The sequence below is a fragment of the Uranotaenia lowii genome, chromosome 1 (genome assembly GCF_029784155.1).
Source record: "Uranotaenia lowii strain MFRU-FL chromosome 1, ASM2978415v1, whole genome shotgun sequence".
NCBI classification, from domain to species: domain Eukaryota; kingdom Metazoa; phylum Arthropoda; class Insecta; order Diptera; family Culicidae; genus Uranotaenia; species Uranotaenia lowii.
In genome coordinates this window covers 17,162,278-17,179,593 of record NC_073691.1, presented here as the reverse complement: position 1 = coordinate 17,179,593, position 17,316 = coordinate 17,162,278, and the positions used below count along the sequence as shown (strand labels likewise).

The 17,316-nt window shown below is 41.0% G+C and overlaps 4 protein-coding genes and 1 long non-coding RNA gene across 5 annotated transcripts; 3 read left to right on the top strand and 2 right to left on the bottom strand.

The window, feature by feature from the left end:
- The first annotated feature begins 688 nt into the window (after window positions 1-688).
- On the top strand, window positions 689-2,574 carry LOC129758145 (uncharacterized). The gene is made up of 2 exons (XM_055755614.1): window positions 689-2,046; window positions 2,103-2,574. The coding sequence occupies exons 1-2, from the start codon at window positions 689-691 to the stop codon at window positions 2,572-2,574; spliced, it is 1,830 nt and encodes a 609-aa protein (XP_055611589.1).
- Window positions 2,575-2,746: 172 nt separating this feature from the next.
- Window positions 2,747-4,461, bottom strand: LOC129739862 (uncharacterized). The gene is made up of 3 exons (XM_055731404.1): window positions 4,382-4,461; window positions 3,383-3,728; window positions 2,747-3,318 (listed from the first exon to the last, which is right to left on the bottom strand). The coding sequence occupies exons 2-3, from the start codon at window positions 3,469-3,471 to the stop codon at window positions 2,790-2,792; spliced, it is 618 nt and encodes a 205-aa protein (XP_055587379.1). The 5' UTR covers window positions 3,472-3,728; window positions 4,382-4,461; the 3' UTR covers window positions 2,747-2,789.
- A 2,112-nt stretch (window positions 4,462-6,573) lies between these two features.
- Window positions 6,574-8,528, top strand: LOC129758137 (uncharacterized). Its single transcript, XM_055755604.1, has 2 exons — window positions 6,574-8,000; window positions 8,057-8,528. The coding sequence occupies exons 1-2, from the start codon at window positions 6,574-6,576 to the stop codon at window positions 8,526-8,528; spliced, it is 1,899 nt and encodes a 632-aa protein (XP_055611579.1).
- A 1,720-nt stretch (window positions 8,529-10,248) lies between these two features.
- LOC129737819 (uncharacterized protein C6orf136 homolog) lies at window positions 10,249-13,042 on the bottom strand. The gene is made up of 6 exons (XM_055728980.1): window positions 12,694-13,042; window positions 12,387-12,527; window positions 11,984-12,162; window positions 11,683-11,904; window positions 10,893-10,962; window positions 10,249-10,824 (listed from the first exon to the last, which is right to left on the bottom strand). The coding sequence occupies exons 1-6, from the start codon at window positions 12,853-12,855 to the stop codon at window positions 10,705-10,707; spliced, it is 894 nt and encodes a 297-aa protein (XP_055584955.1). The 5' UTR covers window positions 12,856-13,042; the 3' UTR covers window positions 10,249-10,704.
- A 232-nt stretch (window positions 13,043-13,274) lies between these two features.
- Window positions 13,275-16,729, top strand: LOC129738894 (uncharacterized). Its single transcript, XR_008735673.1, has 5 exons — window positions 13,275-13,543; window positions 13,600-13,682; window positions 14,882-15,786; window positions 15,850-15,931; window positions 15,996-16,729. It is a non-coding gene; the product is annotated as an uncharacterized LOC129738894 (long non-coding RNA).
- Window positions 16,730-17,316: the final 587 nt, after the last annotated feature.

Sequence of the window (17,316 nt, the reverse complement as noted above, 5' to 3'; positions counted from 1 at the left end):
TCTATGCTGGTACCTCAAAAAGAGTGAAAGGCAAAAATTTGTAAAATTTGGCTAAAAAAAATCTTATTTTGCCATTTAGTCCCTTCCGCTTGTTTCTGCAGCGTATGCAATCATAAAATTTTCTTCTTGACCTATGAAAATCCGTGTGCCAGGTCACAATATATACTTAAGTAATATTTGCGCAGTGAGCGAAAGAGCCACAGTTTCATACCCAAAGAGCCGCAAGTTGCCGATCTATGGCACAGACTATGACTTAAGCTTACCGATAGATTCTCTAGGTCTCCTTGAACGGTCTTCTCAAACCCTGCATAAAAATATTTATCAATAAGAAGACGCTATCTCAGAAATTACTAGCAAGATCATTAAATAATAGTTCACTAAAAATTTTGTAACGAGCTTGAGTTCAATAACAGTTGTGGTGGCTCCGTAGAATCACCTTACTAGTTGTACGATTTATGTTTACCCCAAACGCACACTCGCGAAACGCTTGTAACAAAAGGCAAGATATCAGTAATCCTAGTACGGCTCAATTTTAATAATTGAAACAACGATATGCCATTAACGCAATTGATTTTAATGACCTCAAAACAATGCCGTTGATGGCGGTTATTTTTCAATCGTAAGTGCCTTGTCCCTGGCGGTTTAGAAAATCTAGAAAGAAAATTTCTTTACTTCAATCGCTTCAACGATGTCCTTCACGGTGGTCGCGGTATTAGCGAGTTTGTTTTTCACCTCACCGGCTTTTGGTCGGGTCCCGCTGGAACAAGCTGTAGCCCATGGCATCTTGCGGTACGGTATCCCCCGGCTGTTGGATCACGTAACGCTGCTAATCGAGAGCTTCACCGAGAACCAGCAAACCCACAAGGCGCACTGGGATCTGATGGACGGGATACTGAGATTGTTGCGAGGACGATTACCGATCCAGTACTGGGTGGCCGTTGGAGGTCAACCGGCGGCTCACAATCTTATAATGGTTGATGGGAACAGTTCGTTCCAAAGGTTTGTCACGGGATGGACGTTGAAGCGATACGATTTGGCCGGATGCTATTGGATAGTGTTGGACGATCGTTCTGCCATCGAGGATGCTGCTAGTTATGTGTTGGGTACTTTGTGGGATATGAGGATCGTTACGGGCTTTATATTTTTGGAAGACGAGAAGGGGGCAGTCGAACTTTTCAGCTATCAGCCGTATTCGGCAAGCCATTGTGGGATCGCGAAACCCCGGCAAGTGCACTGGGAGAAAGACGATATATTCAGTGATCGGTTGAGAGAATTTCATGGATGTCCGTTGAAGTTTGGAACCTTCGACAATCGTCCGTACATTGATCTGACATGGGACTATTTAGGCAGATTAAGTTTGGATGGTTTCGAGGGATTGTTGGTGAACTTGATCGCCAAGAATTTGAACTTCACAATAGACGTCGTAATACCATCCGATAATGCCATGTGGGGTTATTCAAGAGAGGATGGTAGGAGTACCGGGCTGATGAAGCTGCTGCAGGATGAAACAGTCGACTTCTCGGCCTCCTCTATCGGATACACTATTGAGAGGAGTAAGATTTTATCGACTGGAGTAACGCACTATAACTCGTATATTGTGTTTGCCGTTCCATCGGGACGAGCGTATTCGTCGTTCGAGAAACTGTTTCTACCATTTTTGTGGGACACATGGTATGCAATTTTTGGCACACTTGTCATTGCCATCGGTATTATCGTGTTTATGAACGCAAGGACGGACTTCGTTCGAGATTTAATTTACGGTACAGCAATTCGAGCTCCGATCAGCAATTTATTTAATGTCCTGTTCGGTGGCCCCATGGTTAGATGTCCACATTTGACCTTCGCTAGAACCTTATTGGGTCTATGGATGTTGTATTGCCTGGTGATTCGAGCAGCGTATCAGTGCTCTCTCTACAAATACCTTCAAGTTCCTAAGAACTTCTCCGCTCCTCTGACCATCGATGCTATGCTGGCTGCAGGTCTGTACTTCTACATGCTGGATCTTGCAGCTGAGTTCTTCTCCGACAATCCGGAGGTTCTTGCTCGGTTTGTAGATATTATTAGTCTTTTATGCTTAACCCTTATTTAACATTATTCCCTAGAACTCGTTTCGTATCTCACGCCAACGGGGCCTTCGTGGAAACGATCAACGCCGTCGGTCGGGACGAACTGGACGGTGCCATGGTGTGTCTGTCTGATCACATCGGGTATCACAACAAGTTCTATCCACCGGAAGAGTTCGTCCACTGCTCGAAGGAAACCATATGCGGCTTTCCGATGTCGATTGCCTACCCAAAGCGAACCTTTCTGAAGGAAGCCTTCGATCGGGAGATTCAGCTGATCGATTCATCGGGGCTGGTTGGGTTTTGGGCATCGCAGCTGATCGACATGGATTTCTACACGGAACGGAAGAGTAACGCAATACAGCAAGCACTAACCGTGGACAATTTGCTGGGAGCGTTTGAAATTTTGCTGGCCATGGAGGGTGTTGCGGTTTTGCTGTTCTTAGTCGAGTTGGCAACGATCAGGTTAAGATTCGTTCGGAAAATCTTGGATTGGGCTGAAAGTGACTAGAAAGATTCTCAAAGCTGCAATTAAAGAAAATTTAAAATTATGTCTTTTATGTATTCATGAATTGATGAGGGAATGTGTAAAAAATATTTATTTTATGATTTATCTTAAAAAATATATATAAATAAATTGCACAAAATTGAATGTTCTTTTTGAAAAACACTTGTAGATTAAATCAAAGTTCTAAGCCCTCCTACTATTTCCATACTGTAGAGTTGTTACAGCGTGTTTTCCTTCCTATTATGTTGATATAATTTCATGGTTAGTTTAGTAAATTTGAAAACAGCAAATTGTTTCAACAAGAGGTGTATCCTCTCTTTTATCCCCCATCTAAACGCTAGTATCTCCCCGAAAAACACCTTAACAGCGATCATCTCTAGCGCGCCTAGAATTTGTAACGCTCCAATCAAATTGCGCACCGTAAGCGCTTTCGTTACGGCAAACCCTTTGCGCTGACGGAAAAAATCATAATCTCCCAGCTGCGAGGTCCAATACTGCATCAGTCCAGCAGCATCGATGTGCGCGATTTCCCGATCGAAGGGCTCCCTCAAAAAGGTCCGCTTCGGATAGAAGAACGCTACCGGAAAGCGGCACACCAGCTCCCGACCAATTTGGATGAACTGATCTGCCCGGTGCAGTTTGTTGTGGTACGCTATGTAATCGGTTAGAACCAGCAGAGCTCCGTAGAGTTCATCGTTACCCATCATACGGGCAAAACTTCCCGTCTCGTAGGAATAGTGACGTATTCTAAAAAGAGTTTGCATTTAATTTCTTTTTTAAAAAAAGGTCTGGTCTTCAAAGGAACTTCTACCTCTTGAATACGTCCGGATTGTTTTCGAAGTATTCGTCCGAGATGTCGAGCATGTAGAAGTACAAATCGGCTTCAACCATAGCTTTCATCGTCAGTGGGGATGAATAGTTGCGGGGCTGTTTAAGATACTTGTACAGTGAGCACTGGTAAGCCGATCGAATAACGAAGGCATACAGGAGCCAGATGGTCAGCAAACTGCGTGCAAATGTTAGGCTAGGAACATTGTTTAAGGTTCCACCGACTAATAAATTCACAAGATTACATATTGGTGTTTGAATGTTGCCTCCGTAGAAGAAGATTCGACTTGAAGTATTCAGCAGATTGATACACGTTATAGCGGCGATTCCTATGAGTAAAGTGGAGAAAACGGCACACCATGTAGTCCAGTGAAAAGGTAAAAACAACTTTTCCAATGAAGTATAAGCTCTACCGGAGGGAACTGCTAGCGCAAGGTACGAATTGTAATGAACTACTCCCGTTGCCAGAACGCGTCTCCGTATTTCTGTCAAGCCCAGTGAGCTAGCGCCAAAATCAGCACCATCGTCATGTAAAAGCTTCATCAGCCCGGTGCTATTGCCGTATTCGCTGGCAATACCCCATTGGAGGTTATCCGGGGGCTCACAGATCTCCACAGAAAAATTCAGCTTATCGGCCAGGGCATACACCAGAAGTCCTTCAAACCCGGATACGATTGACTGATTGAGGTCGTTTCTTTCGATCGCTGTGAACGGGAGATTGTCGAACGTTCCAAAACGTAACGGGCACCCGTAAAAATCGTCTAACCTGGATTGGAAAAGATCATCGCTAATTCAGTCTACGGAAACTGGATTAGCTGCGGAACTACAGTGGGTAACTGAATATGGAAAGTAGACATACAGCTCAACTTTAGAACTTCGGTTATTCAAGGTGAACAAAAACCCCATAAGGATCTTCATCTCCCACAGAATTTTGAAGACAGCGGTCAGAAAGTTGGGGTGAAGTTCTTCAAAAAACACCAACCAGTAATAGCCGGTTATATCGTAGCGTATTTGATTCCAGCCTCGAACAAACCGTTGGAAGGAATTTTCACCATCCAGTAGAATGAGGTTGTTGAACGAAGGAGGATCTTCAGCACTAACGTTGAACTGGATTGTTAGTTCTCCCTGAACAAATTGAAGAATACGCTCGATTCGGTCCGTTTGACTCTTCCAGGCTGCAACAGTTAGGGCAAAATTTTCTACCAACAATGGTTTACTCCACAAAGCAGCTGGAATGTCCTTTCGAAAGAAGGACTTCGGCCACGATTTGTTCCAAATTCTGATTACTGCATCTGGAAAGACAGATGGACAATGAACATACAATCGATAGATGTCTTAATACGTTCATCGTTGAGAAGGTAATGAAATGAAGCTGAAAACAGTATTATTACCTTAGCTTAGCTTAGCTTGATTAACTACTCACATCCACCTTTAACCGTAAAACCCGAAGTGCATGGTTGTAGAAAATGTATGCATTGCTTTTAAAACATATTATGCTAACAATCACTTCGAGGTCCACGATCGCTGGCGTGGCTCAGTAGAACAAGTTCCACATTGCCAATGGTTGCTACTCCGTGATTGACCGAGGCCATCAATTTTGATCAGAGGTCAAATGAATGGTGCTTGGGATTAGCAGCTCATTCACACTGCACAAAACTGATGCTCTCTCTTTTAACGTCAATAACGGCGCCGGCCACGTCCTAGTAGTCAATAGATAGATTGGAAGAAAGAGAAAAGGATGAAAGATCTATTTTGTGCTTTAGGACCGAGGTTACCTCTGCATCCTAGCAAAACAATTTTGGTTGGGAGAGAGGTTGAAGGAATTGATTGGGAGACACTTTTGACTAGTGTTACGGTGAACCTTAAAAATTATAATTATTTTCCTAACTCCTATTAGTTCCTATTGAAAGCTTTCAGTTTATTAAAAGGCTTGAGTATAAGGCCTCATGCAAAATTTGTTTTCGATAAACATTGAAACTGCAAGTTACTTATCATCAAAATAATTTCTTTAGTCAGAGCTGCAATTTTTGAAAATTATTGATTTTTCAAATCCTATCAGACAAAAAAAAGGTATTTTAGCCCTCTTTGCGACTAATTAAAAAATCATTTTCTTGGCAAACATTGCGTAAGTAGTTAGAGATCTAAAAAGTTATTTCCATAGTTCCAACAAAGGTGAATCTCTAATAGAAAAAACAAAACAAAATAAAATAACAAAATTTCCTAATAGTCGAGGCGAACTTTCCAGCCAATCGAAACATTGGTAGAAACTTATACCTAAAGTTGCTCAAAATTTAGCACAAAAGTTAGCGAGTGTTTCCTTTGATTCGAAACATTAAACTATAAAAAATTATCTTCCGCTCTGAATCTAATTGATCTAAATCAATGAGAAATTTTGTTTCATTTTTGTAAAACTACCAAAAAAATAATCTTAAATCAGCAACGAACTATGAGCTGAATTCCAATTTAAGATACAAATTTGTTTTATGAATATAAAATACCTTTTGCAAAAGTTAAAACTTCAGATTTAAATGTAGATAAAATTCTGAATACTTAGCTTGAGGGTTTCTTGCTACTTCTCCAAGAATTTCTTTGCATCAGGCTTGAAAGGACCCACGGAACACCATTTTCACAGATGTATAGATTCGATCTGTGCTGTACTGCTAGTCCTACAACCCGCAGAGATGGAACTAGTTTTCGCCGCTTGATTAGCTCGCTCGAAATTGCTGACCGCCTGTCTGATTATCTGACTGGCACGCTGGTGGCTTAGGATTGTGGCCAGTCCTGTATAATTCATCCAAACACTTTGGTTGCTTCATTCAGCCTATCCAGATCGGTATAATAACGATAATTTCACTTGACTTCTTCAAATTTTCCTTTCTTTTCAAATTTAGTGAAGAAAATTAGGAGCTCGAAAAAACACGTCATATTCATGTCGTTGACTACTTCGATCTCTGAAGTTGAAAACAGTATTATTACCTTAGAAAAAGTGTGAAAAACCCATTCTCGTTTCTGAAATGTAGTCAACAGAAAAAAGTAATGAATGAAATAGTCGGTAGCAATTAAAGCTTGCTAATGGAAAACCAATATCGACAAATTACTTCATTTCAATGGAATCAATCGAAGCAGAAAAAACGCACTCTTTTTGCTGGGGGTCAGTCCATTAATCATCGCCGGATGGTGCCCACCTATAAAAGGGTACGCTACAACGTTCCGTTCCGTAACCAAAACTTCACCATGAAGCTATCGTTCTACTCCTTGGTCATTCTTCTTGGAACCTCATCATGGACACTCCAGGAACAGTTACTGCTAGAAGAAGCAATCGTCCACGCGCTGCTGCGATACGGTTTACCGAGTCAGCTTGAACACACTACGCTTCTCATCGAGAGTTTCAACGAGCTACAAAACGAACATATTCAACGGACGATGATCGAACGAATTCTGCAACTCCTGCAAGGGAGATTAGTACTACAGTTCAACATCTCTTCGGGCATCCAACAACCGGCTGGGCACAACTTAATCCTAGTTGATGGGGAAAGCTCGTTCCGCAAGTTCACTCACGACTGGACCATGCATAGGTACGACCTGAACGGGTGCTACTGGATCGTGCTGAGCTCTGGAGCAGCCTTCAAGAACGCTGTGAACGTCATCTTGAAAACACTTTGGAAAATGAAGATTCTGATGGGATTTGTTTTCCTAGTAAATGGAACGGAGGAGGAAGTCGTTCAGCTGTTCACCTACCGACCGTATTCTCAGAGTCATTGCGCCTCGGTCAAACCTATAGAGATGCGGTGGAAGGAGGACGATTTGTTTAGCGATCGTTTGAAGAACTTTTGGGGCTGTCCGTTGAAATTTGGAACCTTCGACAATGCGCCCTACATTGAGATACACTGGAATGAGCATGGTCAATCCTACCTGGAAGGTTTCGAAGGGTTGCTGACCAATGTGATCGCGAAGAATCTGAACTTCACGATCGATATCATCCCTCCTCCGGATAACGGGATGTGGGGTTATCCGAGGGAAGATGGTAACAGCACCGGTTTGATGAGGATATTGCAAGACAGCGTGGTTGATTTTGCTGCCAGTTCGCTCGGATACACCACTGAACGAAGCAAGATTCTGACAGCTGGACTCTCGCACTATAACTCCTACATCGTTTTTGCGGTACCATCTGGCAGAGCATATACGTCCTTTGAGAAACTTTTTCTGCCATTTAGGTGGAATACGTGGTACGCCATTTTCTCGCTTCTATTGGTAGCAGTGCTTACCATTATACTGATCAACATTCAATCGCTTGAAACCTTAGACTTCATCTACGGGCGGTCAATACGGGCTCCAATCAGCAATCTGTTCAACGTTCTGTTCGGAGGGCCCTTGGTCAAATGTCCGCAGCTGACCTTTGCCAGAACCCTGCTAGGGCTGTGGTTACTATATAGTTTGGTCATCCGCGCAGCTTATCAATGTTCTTTGTACAAATATCTGCAGGTACCAAAGAACTTCTCCGCTCCACTGACGATCGAGGCTATGCTGGAAGCTGGTCTATACTTCTACATGGTCGATTTGGCTACCGAGTTCTTCAGCAACACACCGGAAGTTTTGGCTAGGTAAGATCGCACCCTGCATGCTGTCAGACATTCGTACAAACTCAATCCAATTACAGGGCCAGATTCATTTCCCACGCGCAGGGAGCCTTCCAGGAGACGATCGACCGGATCGGCCGGGATGAGTTGGACGGTGCAATGGTAGTCCTGACGGATCACATTGCCTTTCACAACAAGTTTTATCCGCCGGGGGAGTTTGTACACTGCTCCAGGGAGGTCGTATGTGGCTTTCCGATGTCGTTGTACTATCCGAAGCTGACCTTCCTGCGGAAGGTTTTCGATCGGGAGGTGCAGCTGATCGATTCCAGCGGATTGGTGAATTTTTGGGCATCGCAACTGGCAGACTTTGATTTTTACAGCGAACGCAAGGGAAATGCTGCAGCTAAGCCCTTGAATGTGGACAATCTGTTTGGGGCATTTGAAATACTGCTGGTGCTGGAGGGGACGGCTTCGGTGATGTTTGTTCTGGAACTGCTCGCCATAAAGCTGAGGTTGGTAAGATGGGTTGTCGATTGGATGGAGAGTGATTGAAAAGTATGAAATAAATACACTGCTTTGAATTCTGAATCTAAGATTATCAAGACGTTCAATATGATTTGAATGTCGCCCTTCGGAACAACGCTGTTCACTGTAGAACTGCTTTTTCTGCTGTAAATTCTCTAATGCCAGTTGGCACAGATGGCTAACAGTGAATCCTTGTAAGGTTTCTAGTACGCGTTCAGAATTCGGCTACGATCATTCTTTCCTTTGTCATTTGACATCTAATAAGGGCATGTGTTTTCTTCGGGTATGTCAGAGGTAACAACATTCCCATACTGTGGCTCAAGTATTTCAGTGTTCGGTCTGCGAATTTCGCTCAATCCCAACATTTCTAGCTTGAGGAGGATAACATTTCCAGCATGTTGAACCAGCATACCTTGCTGTGTAAGGTTTTATTCTAGAAATTTTGCTCCTCCATTGCTGTATAAGGTTCAAATGGTTTCAATTCTAGTCCTTATTTCACGTTGAAAATCGTTGCCAAGCTTCCATATCGAATGTCCTCTAATATTAACTGTTCCCTTGATCGAGAACTGCAGGGGGTCCACGAGTTTTGGAGCGGTCATCTGCCTCATCCGACGATTGCGGGGTTCTCCTTTTCCGATGGGGGGAGGACGTTGGTTCGAGGTTTGCAGTTTGTTGCGTTGTGTTGGCTGCTGCTGTTGTATTTTGTCTTCATTCTGTTTAGGTTCGGTTAGTGGTTGCGGTTTTCTGTAGTCCATTGTTTTCGGTTGGTGCTCGTCCGTCGTCTTTACAATGCTGGCGAATGTTGGTTGTATGTAATGCTGTTTGTTTGTCAGTTTTTGGGCGGCTACTATTGGAATGTACTGTTCGGTACCGATTTTTATTGCTACTGTATCTGCTAACCAAATTAGGCATAAGCGATTGATAGCTGAGTGGCCTTCTTTTTCGCAGTTTCCGCAGTACAGGTGATTCTTACAATTCCCACTATCATGGCTAGTTGAGTTGCACTTGCTGCACGAGAGGAGGCTGGTACACTTCTTCTTCGTGTGTCCGTACTTCAAACAATTCCTATACAGTAGGGGCTTCGGGTAGTACAAACGAGTTCGCACTCTGAGAAATCCAAAGTGGATAAACTCCGGTATCAGCGTGGATGTACCAAAATTACAGCGGGCGTTTTTTGGTTATTCTACGTACGTCTATCACTTTTTGGGGCGACAATTCAGCTAAGAGCTCTTTTTCCTTCATTCCTTCGGCTTCGTGACAAGTAACGACACATTTGCCTTGGTTTAAACTGGGATGGCGTCCGACAACGATAGGAGTACCTCAGTGAGACAAGTTAATTTTGCCAGTTCTCTAACTTGGTTTTTACTCCTACACTACAGTTCAGTACCATTCATTTTTCTTCTCGAAAAACGCGCCACCGTTCAATTAAAAATGGGTTCTGTGGAAGTTTATATCCATCTACCGCTTTCAGGGTCAAGTAGTAAAGTCTTCCGTGCAGGTTTTGTGGATCCATCCATGTAGGTATTGTCCTATCAGGGGGTTCACCCGGCGATGGGCTCATCGCGCCGTTACAACTTCTCACTTTTTAGTTTAAAAAAACAATAGCCTTCGTCTAGCGGACGTGGACCGAACATAAAAAGCTATCGGTCTCGTACGAAGCTGAAGAGGAACTCATTTGAAAGTTTTATAAATGGAGATTTCACAAATATCGAAACCTACGCTAAAGCGGTTAAAGTTTAAATATCATTCTTTTATTCAATCACTGTGTCCAGGTAACCGCGTCCTGGCGGCGGTTAACAACTCGAGTCCGTATCACCGAGGCTGCTGCGGTACAACAACGCATGCATTTCACAGCGATGGCTACGATGGCACCACAAATTCCAGTGACCGGAACTGTGCATTTAAATAGGTTTCTTTTTTTTGTTTAAAGAATTTAAGTAATGTTGTGACTGTTGGAAAGGAAACAACTAACAGGAAACGAAGAAATAGAAAAAAAATGCCTAACAGGTCCTTGTGAGAACGTTTTCATAGATGAATTTCGCTGTTCTGCTAAACTCATCATCCTCTAGCAGCAATGTGCACGATTAGGGTAGGGTCTGTACAAAGTGAGCGCAAAAACCGAGCGGCCGGGTTTCTTCCTTAGTTAGTTACGAACGATCCTAATGTAAGCTCTAGCGTCTAGGGTTGGTGTTGGTGGTCGAGTTTAGCACTGGCTGCCCACAATGGGACTACTGATCTCTGCTGTTAGTCCCAGAAACAGTGCGAGCTTAGGTGAGATGACATTCTTCGAGTCTATCACTACTTTATCGTCATCGGGCATCATCTGATGAAAGGGAAATTTTGTGATTACTTGGCAAATTCGTTTTAGAGCCTTTATGCTATTTAGGGTACCTTGTCAGCCACGTGTTTGTAGATCAAACCATCGGATCCCACATGGAAAACCGAAAACCCGTCGTACCACCTGAAAAAAGAGATTGGTTTACAGTAGTGCGATCAAAAGTATCTTCGTGAAAAAAATACGAAATTGATAAATTTAAAAAAAACTATAAAAATGAAAAATTACAAAATTGACAACATTATGACAAATATGAAAAAAGACAAAAAATATGACAAAAGCTAAAAGAATTATAAAAATCTATTATTGAAACGCAATGTCAAATTTCAGAATATGAAATGAGTAAAAACGGGAAAAAATAACGAAGATGAAAAAATCCGAAAATGAAAAAGGATTAAAATGAAATTAAATAGGTAACATTCAAAAATACAGAAAAAAGAGAATGGCGCAAAAAAGTATAAAAGACAAAAATGAGAAAAAATGACAAACATTTCAAAAATGTATAAAAAGAACAAAGATGACAAAAATAACAAAAATGCGAAATGAAAAATATTAGAAAATTATAAAAATAATAACGATGATTAAAATTGCTAACGATAAAACATTTCAAAAGAAAACCACAAACAAGTAAAACAAAATTGAATGCTCAACAAAAAGATCAAAATAAGAATAAAAAAATGAAAAAACAGAAAAATTAAAAAAAACAGCAAAATGACAAATATGGCTCAAATGACAAAAATCATAAAAATGCCAAAATTAATAGGAATCGTAAAAATGATAAAAGAAACAAAAATAGCAATATAACAGAACTAACAACCATCACAAAATTGGCCAAAAATGACTTACGCCTCCGTTTCGTTTAGAATTTCCTTCAGCTTCCACAGCTTGTACCTCCAGAAGGTGAACATCACCCTCGCGGCGCTAATCCCCTTGACTCGCCATCGGATTTTGACCGTGCCCTCCTCCGGATGTTTGGTGATTTTGAGTATGTCGAACGATACGTAGGCATACTTGAGATGCCCGACCGTCCGGAGCAGCGCCACCTGTTTCACGTAGTGATACAGACCCCTGTTCAAGAAAAACAAACAACATATGATGGCTACTAAGGAAAAAATTAGGGTTTGAATGAGCCAACAGGCAAACTTACACCGTTCGCATTCCTCGGATGTTGTTCTCGAATATCAAGTTCGGGTTGTAGATCGAGTAGTCCAGTGGTTGGATGAAAAGCTTGGGTAGGGTGTTGCCGAGCACGTCAAAAACTTTTTGAAGCGCTTCTTCCGAGGGCAGGCCACCACCAGTGGTAGGTTCGGAGGATTTAGAGGATTCCTAAAAAAGAGGAAGTAATTTTGTTAGAAACTTGTTGAAATCGTTAACTTAAATGGTGTTTTTGTTCAGAACTGTTGAATAGCCAAATTTAAAAGTGTCTAACGTTTTAATTTGAAAATAAAAATTTCTATAATTATTTCCTTCAATCTTTTAATTTACTTATCTCAAGTCATACTAATATCTACCCGATGAATACCACCCTTAAACACGAAACTTCAACTCACCTTGCTGTCGATAGAACCGGAACGAATTTCCAGTCGATTTAGATCTGCATTCAATCTGCTCAATGGATCCGATCCTACGCCAATGATTCCGGAATTGATCGATCCTGCCCCTTGTAGAAGGTTCCTGCTTCCGAACAATTGCTGATGTACACAGAATAATTTATAAAAAAGAAAAACCAAAAACAATCAGCTGTTTACATTTCTTTCAACCAGGTCTACCTGCTGAGATTATCGGATATTATGCAATGTTGCAAACATTCGATGAAACACTTCAAGTTTTATTTGTAAAAAAAATACCAATACAAACCTTAGAACTGCTGGCTCCAATCAATGGATTCCGTCCGGCGGATTTCGTTCCGGAAAATTCCGGCTGCTGCCGGACACCGCTGCCAGCATTTCCAGCAGTAAAAATCCTTCCCAACGGAGTGATTCCACCGCGACTGGAAACATTTCTCAGGCAGTTTGCCATTGTTTTTGGCAATCTACGTTTTTAGTTTCTTTTCTATCGATTCACTACTGGTTGCCGGATTTTTGGGTACCAATTTATGTTACCTGCTGGTGAGGAACGGCTTTAAAAATTCATAATTTCTCGAGAAAAAATTTCGGAGCTTTAAATTTCACATGCCGAGCGGAGGAAACGAAAACATTTCTGTAAATAGAAGGAAGTACTAGAGCCAATTGAGTTGTGTCAGGATGAACTCATGAACTAGATGCGGATGAACTCACCCATGCTTGTTGTCATACACGGAAAATAAAAAATGGTAAAATTTATCGAGAAGTGAGGTGATTTTTTTCACCCAGCTTTCTCGGTAAATTTTACCTTTTTTTCATTCACCTTGCAAAAAGGTAAATTTTGTAGCATTATAATTAAGTTTGTGTAGCTATTTTATTTTGAGCGTGTAGTCCTACCATGTGAGTGAAAAACATACCAAAGAATGAGTGTATAGAAATAAGAGTGTAGCCGTCAAACGCGCACGTGGAGAAAACAACATAAACAAAGAGCAACGATCAACAACAATCATCAACAAGCAACCAGAACAAGAACACGGTTAAGCGGTTAGATTCGTCATCGCGGTGAATAAAAAGTGCCTGCTATCATTGGTGTACCGGAACCGAAGCCGATCAAGGACGATATCCCGGATTTGTTCAGTGAAAAGGTGAGACAGCACGACCACTTTATTCGGATCAGATAAACCAATTCAGATTCCTCCAGCTCCCAGACAACTGATTGTGGGTAACACGTAGCAGCATCGACCGAGCCAGCACTGACAAGATTCAACCTCTGCTGAAGCAACGGTAAAGCACCCGAATAGCAAGGACCATGGTTTTAAAATAACTAAACAATGATATTCAATGTAACAATCAACTTCATCGTGGTATCTAAATATCTTTCAACCACATTTAATTATGAAATCACCATAATTTTCTAAGTAACCGTGAAGTACATCGTTTATTCAAAATATTTCATAGTTGCCGAAAATGACAGAAGTACGGTATTATGATAATTTTCTTGTGATTATCATTGTTACCATGTACTTCATGGTAAAATGAAAATCCAAACGTTGTTAAACTTTGCTTTTTCTACACTTTAACAAATTAGCGTGTAGGAACAAATAATTGCGCGCCATTTTTTTCGCGGAACGATTTTCTCGCGATTGGAAAAATCTTTTTCAGTTAAAAGCTGCTGAATCCGGACAAGTTCTGGAATTTTTGGACGTCATGCCGAGTTGGAAGGCAATTGCTCTATTTGCGGTGGTGGTGGTAAGTACATTGCATGCATATTGATTAGAAAACTGACCAAACTCAAAAAATCATTTTTTTCCAGAAGCTGACAGAACTTCCGAAGCTCCACTTCAGACGAGGGAACAAAATAACTTAACACTGCGAGAGGCTCGTGACACGGTGGCCAATAGATTCCGGGAGTGGCTATGAGATGCTGGTGTACAAAGCATTCCAGTCCACCGAATAATCACCGTGTGGTTAAATGTGTAAGTAAAATGTTGAGATTTTCTAAATAAATGTCATGAACAAATAAATACATTCGTTTTTTTAATTAAACAAATCTTTGAAAATGATGACATAATTAAAATCAAAAACAAAAATCCCACCATGATCAAAGATTTTTATTTCAGTGGGTGAACATTGAATATTATCGGGTTTTCATGGTTTTACCATGAAAAACTGGATGATGTTATAACCATGAACTTTATATTATTGGGCTTCCCAATGTATGGAAAATCGCCATTTTTTTCATGGTCACGCTGCATAACAATACCCCTTTTTCATGGTTATTTTCGTCAAAACGATGAAATGTATGGTCGAAAAATATGAATTTCAATGTGCATTCACGGTATCGTGGACGATAATAAGCATTGTGTAGACCATAAAATTAATGGTTTGTGAATATGGAATTCATAGTTTTTTCATCGTACATTTCTATTCGGGCAGTAAGGATTCATTTTGTTTCTTATCTAAAAACTCGCCTCTCATCGTAGGTTGATGTTACCCAACAAACATTTTTTGCTGAACAACCGCTGAAACATTGTTTAGTTCTAATTTTAAATCAGCTATCTTGCTGAAAGAAGGCAACCCAAATTCAGAGAGAAGCTGCTGTTCAGCCCTTAAACATCGAGATCTGGAGAAATTAATCAGCGAAGATGACATGAAACCACATGAAACGTCAATTGACGGAGCAACAAAAAAAAACAAAAATAATGTTGACCGATGTATGTCCGATGTTTGCCAGCTAATTTTCCCCTCCCGTGTTATTTTTTCTTCATTTGAACTTGTCTCGAACTTTGAACCTACGACTTGTTGGTCTCATGCCGCAGAAGGCAGAACCAACCATGCATTCTGCGAAGGAACAGAAAAGTGTCGCTCTTAAGCGACCAAAATATTTCTCAACCAAGGTCAATTTCATATGAAGAAATTGAAATTGCTACGAGAATAAAATGTTAATTTCCCGGCAAGGCCATTTCAACATGCAAAATGAGAAATTTCGAATCATTAGACGATTCACAAGATAATTATTTTGATTCGTCATGAATAACAAAAAGTTTGGTATTGCTGAAAGACGCTTTCGAAGCTACCCTTGTACAGCTGACGGCTGTCAAATTTGAAGGTGTCAAAAATGGTTGGACAAAGGCTGAACGAGTTATTCTTCAGCCAATTTTCCCCTACTTTCTATTGGCTGAAATAAAACTTCCTTATACGCTGAAACAACGCTGAAATATTTCTTTCTTCAGCCAGAAAGCTGAAACAGCAATCAACACCTCAAAACAGCATACGATCAGAGAATTGGCGTTTTTAATCAGCAAAAATGTTTGTTGGGTAGCGTTGTGCTGAGAGAAGGAAGTAGAGCTCGAAAGAATATTTTAAGCAGCGCGAACCAGGTAGTAGGGTGAGTGAAGCATATTGAAAATCCCCTCCCACAAAAGGTGTTTAGACACTTTCGCCTTTACAGAACACATACGGAACTGCTGCCCTGGTATTCACCCATCCGACGTTGGGAATTGGAGGTGCAGGAAGAAAGCGACCCCTAGCGGGTGAGTAGCCAAATTACTATGCGAAAAACGGAGTTTATGTAAAGCCAAAATTAACAATCGGCAGGTCGTTTTTTCGGAGCTGAGCCAAACGCTTTTCGGGACTCGATTTTCGCCATCTTGGTTTTGCGAGTCCCGTTTTTGCGAAATCAAGCTGCGGACGTTGCAAGAGCCAGCCGGAAGTAGACGGAAGTGCTCCGGGCAGCTGTGGTACGCCCGTCGAAGCAGTGCAGCCAGGCAGGGTTGCCAGTTCTACAGATACGACTGTGATAATAAGAAAGGAAGCTGTGATACCCCTGTGCCGTCCAAGCAGCTGTGATATGATTGTTGTTATTGTTTTGATGTTATGGTAGGAACGGGCCCGTGAGTAATAATGTAAGCTAGCTTAAGTTTTTAAAATGTCGTAATAGTAAATAATTGTAATTGCTACCGATTTGGGTTTTGAGTGTTTGTGTTTTGGGTAATAGTTAGCCGTGCAGCACACACTGAGAGTCAGTGGTGCTCAAACTGTTTCAATTTTACCATTTTGAATTCACCTAACAAAATAAGTACACGGAAAATAATAAAAAGGTAAAATTTACCGAGTTAGCAAAGGTGAAGAACGCTCGTGAAAGCCAAAAAGGTAACTTCTACCTCTTCGAGGTGAAACTCACCTCACAGCGAGGTAAACTTTACCTGAATCGAGGTTGGAAAAAAGGTACAATTCACCGAGAAAAAAGGTGAATCCAAAAAAGGTAAATCTTACCTCGTAGCGAGGTGAAGTTCACCTGAATTGAGCTCAATAAAAAAGTATAATTCACCTAGAAAAAAAGGTAAATCCAAATAAGGTAAAACTTAGGGCAGAAACACAGTGCACGCGAGCGAGCGAGCGAGCGATTTTTGAATGAACCTGAAAGGAATTTCGCGCGAACATTTTTCAGGATCGTTCACAGTGCACGCGACGAACGGGATGCGATTTACACTGAGAAAAAATTTTCTGGATAGGAAAGAAAATAATATTTATGTAAATCAATTTATAGGGAATTGAAAGAATGATTTTTAAGAGGTTATTTTTGTTTAAATCATTTTGAAATAATTCGTATGTGACATTCAATTAAAATTTTCAACAGCGTCATAAAACCATTCAATTATTTTTATTGCCGAATCCACAAACCGGAGTTTTCATCGCTATCAGCGCCGGCGACTTTCACTGACGTCAAATCATGTTGACCCGACAAATCCACGTCACGTGACTCGCAGAATAAGCACCAAAGATTTTATTTCAGAAGCACTTTAATGTAAGATAATTTTTTTCTAGAGTCATATTTATTATTTAATTTTATCGTTATTCTTGCTCATGTTACAGATTGAACAAGTAAAATTTACCTTTTTCTGGATATAAATGTTCT

What these genes read in the sequence shown, in the direction of transcription:
- LOC129758145 (XM_055755614.1), top strand. Translation starts at nt 689, where the DNA reads ATGTCCTTCACGGTGGTCGCGGTATTAGCGAGTTTGTTTTTCACCTCA. An exon ending in AATCCGGAGGTTCTTGCTCG is followed by an intron (nt 2,047 to 2,102) that starts GTTTGTAGATAT and finishes ATTATTCCCTAG; the next exon opens with AACTCGTTTCGTATCTCACG.
- LOC129739862 (XM_055731404.1), bottom strand. Translation starts at nt 3,471, where the DNA reads ATGAAAGCTATGGTTGAAGCCGATTTGTACTTCTACATGCTCGACATC. An exon ending in AATCCGGACGTATTCAAGAG is followed by an intron (nt 3,319 to 3,382) that starts GTAGAAGTTCCT and finishes AACTCTTTTTAG; the next exon opens with AATACGTCACTATTCCTACG.
- LOC129737819 (XM_055728980.1), bottom strand. Translation starts at nt 12,855, where the DNA reads ATGGCAAACTGCCTGAGAAATGTTTCCAGTCGCGGTGGAATCACTCCG. An exon ending in ATTCTAAACGAAACGGAGGC is followed by an intron (nt 10,963 to 11,682) that starts GTAAGTCATTTT and finishes CTCTTTTTTCAG; the next exon opens with GTGGTACGACGGGTTTTCGG. An exon ending in ACAAACACGTGGCTGACAAG is followed by an intron (nt 10,825 to 10,892) that starts GTACCCTAAATA and finishes CCCTTTCATCAG; the next exon opens with ATGATGCCCGATGACGATAA.
- LOC129758137 (XM_055755604.1), top strand. Translation starts at nt 6,574, where the DNA reads ATGGTGCCCACCTATAAAAGGGTACGCTACAACGTTCCGTTCCGTAAC. An exon ending in ACACCGGAAGTTTTGGCTAG is followed by an intron (nt 8,001 to 8,056) that starts GTAAGATCGCAC and finishes ATCCAATTACAG; the next exon opens with GGCCAGATTCATTTCCCACG.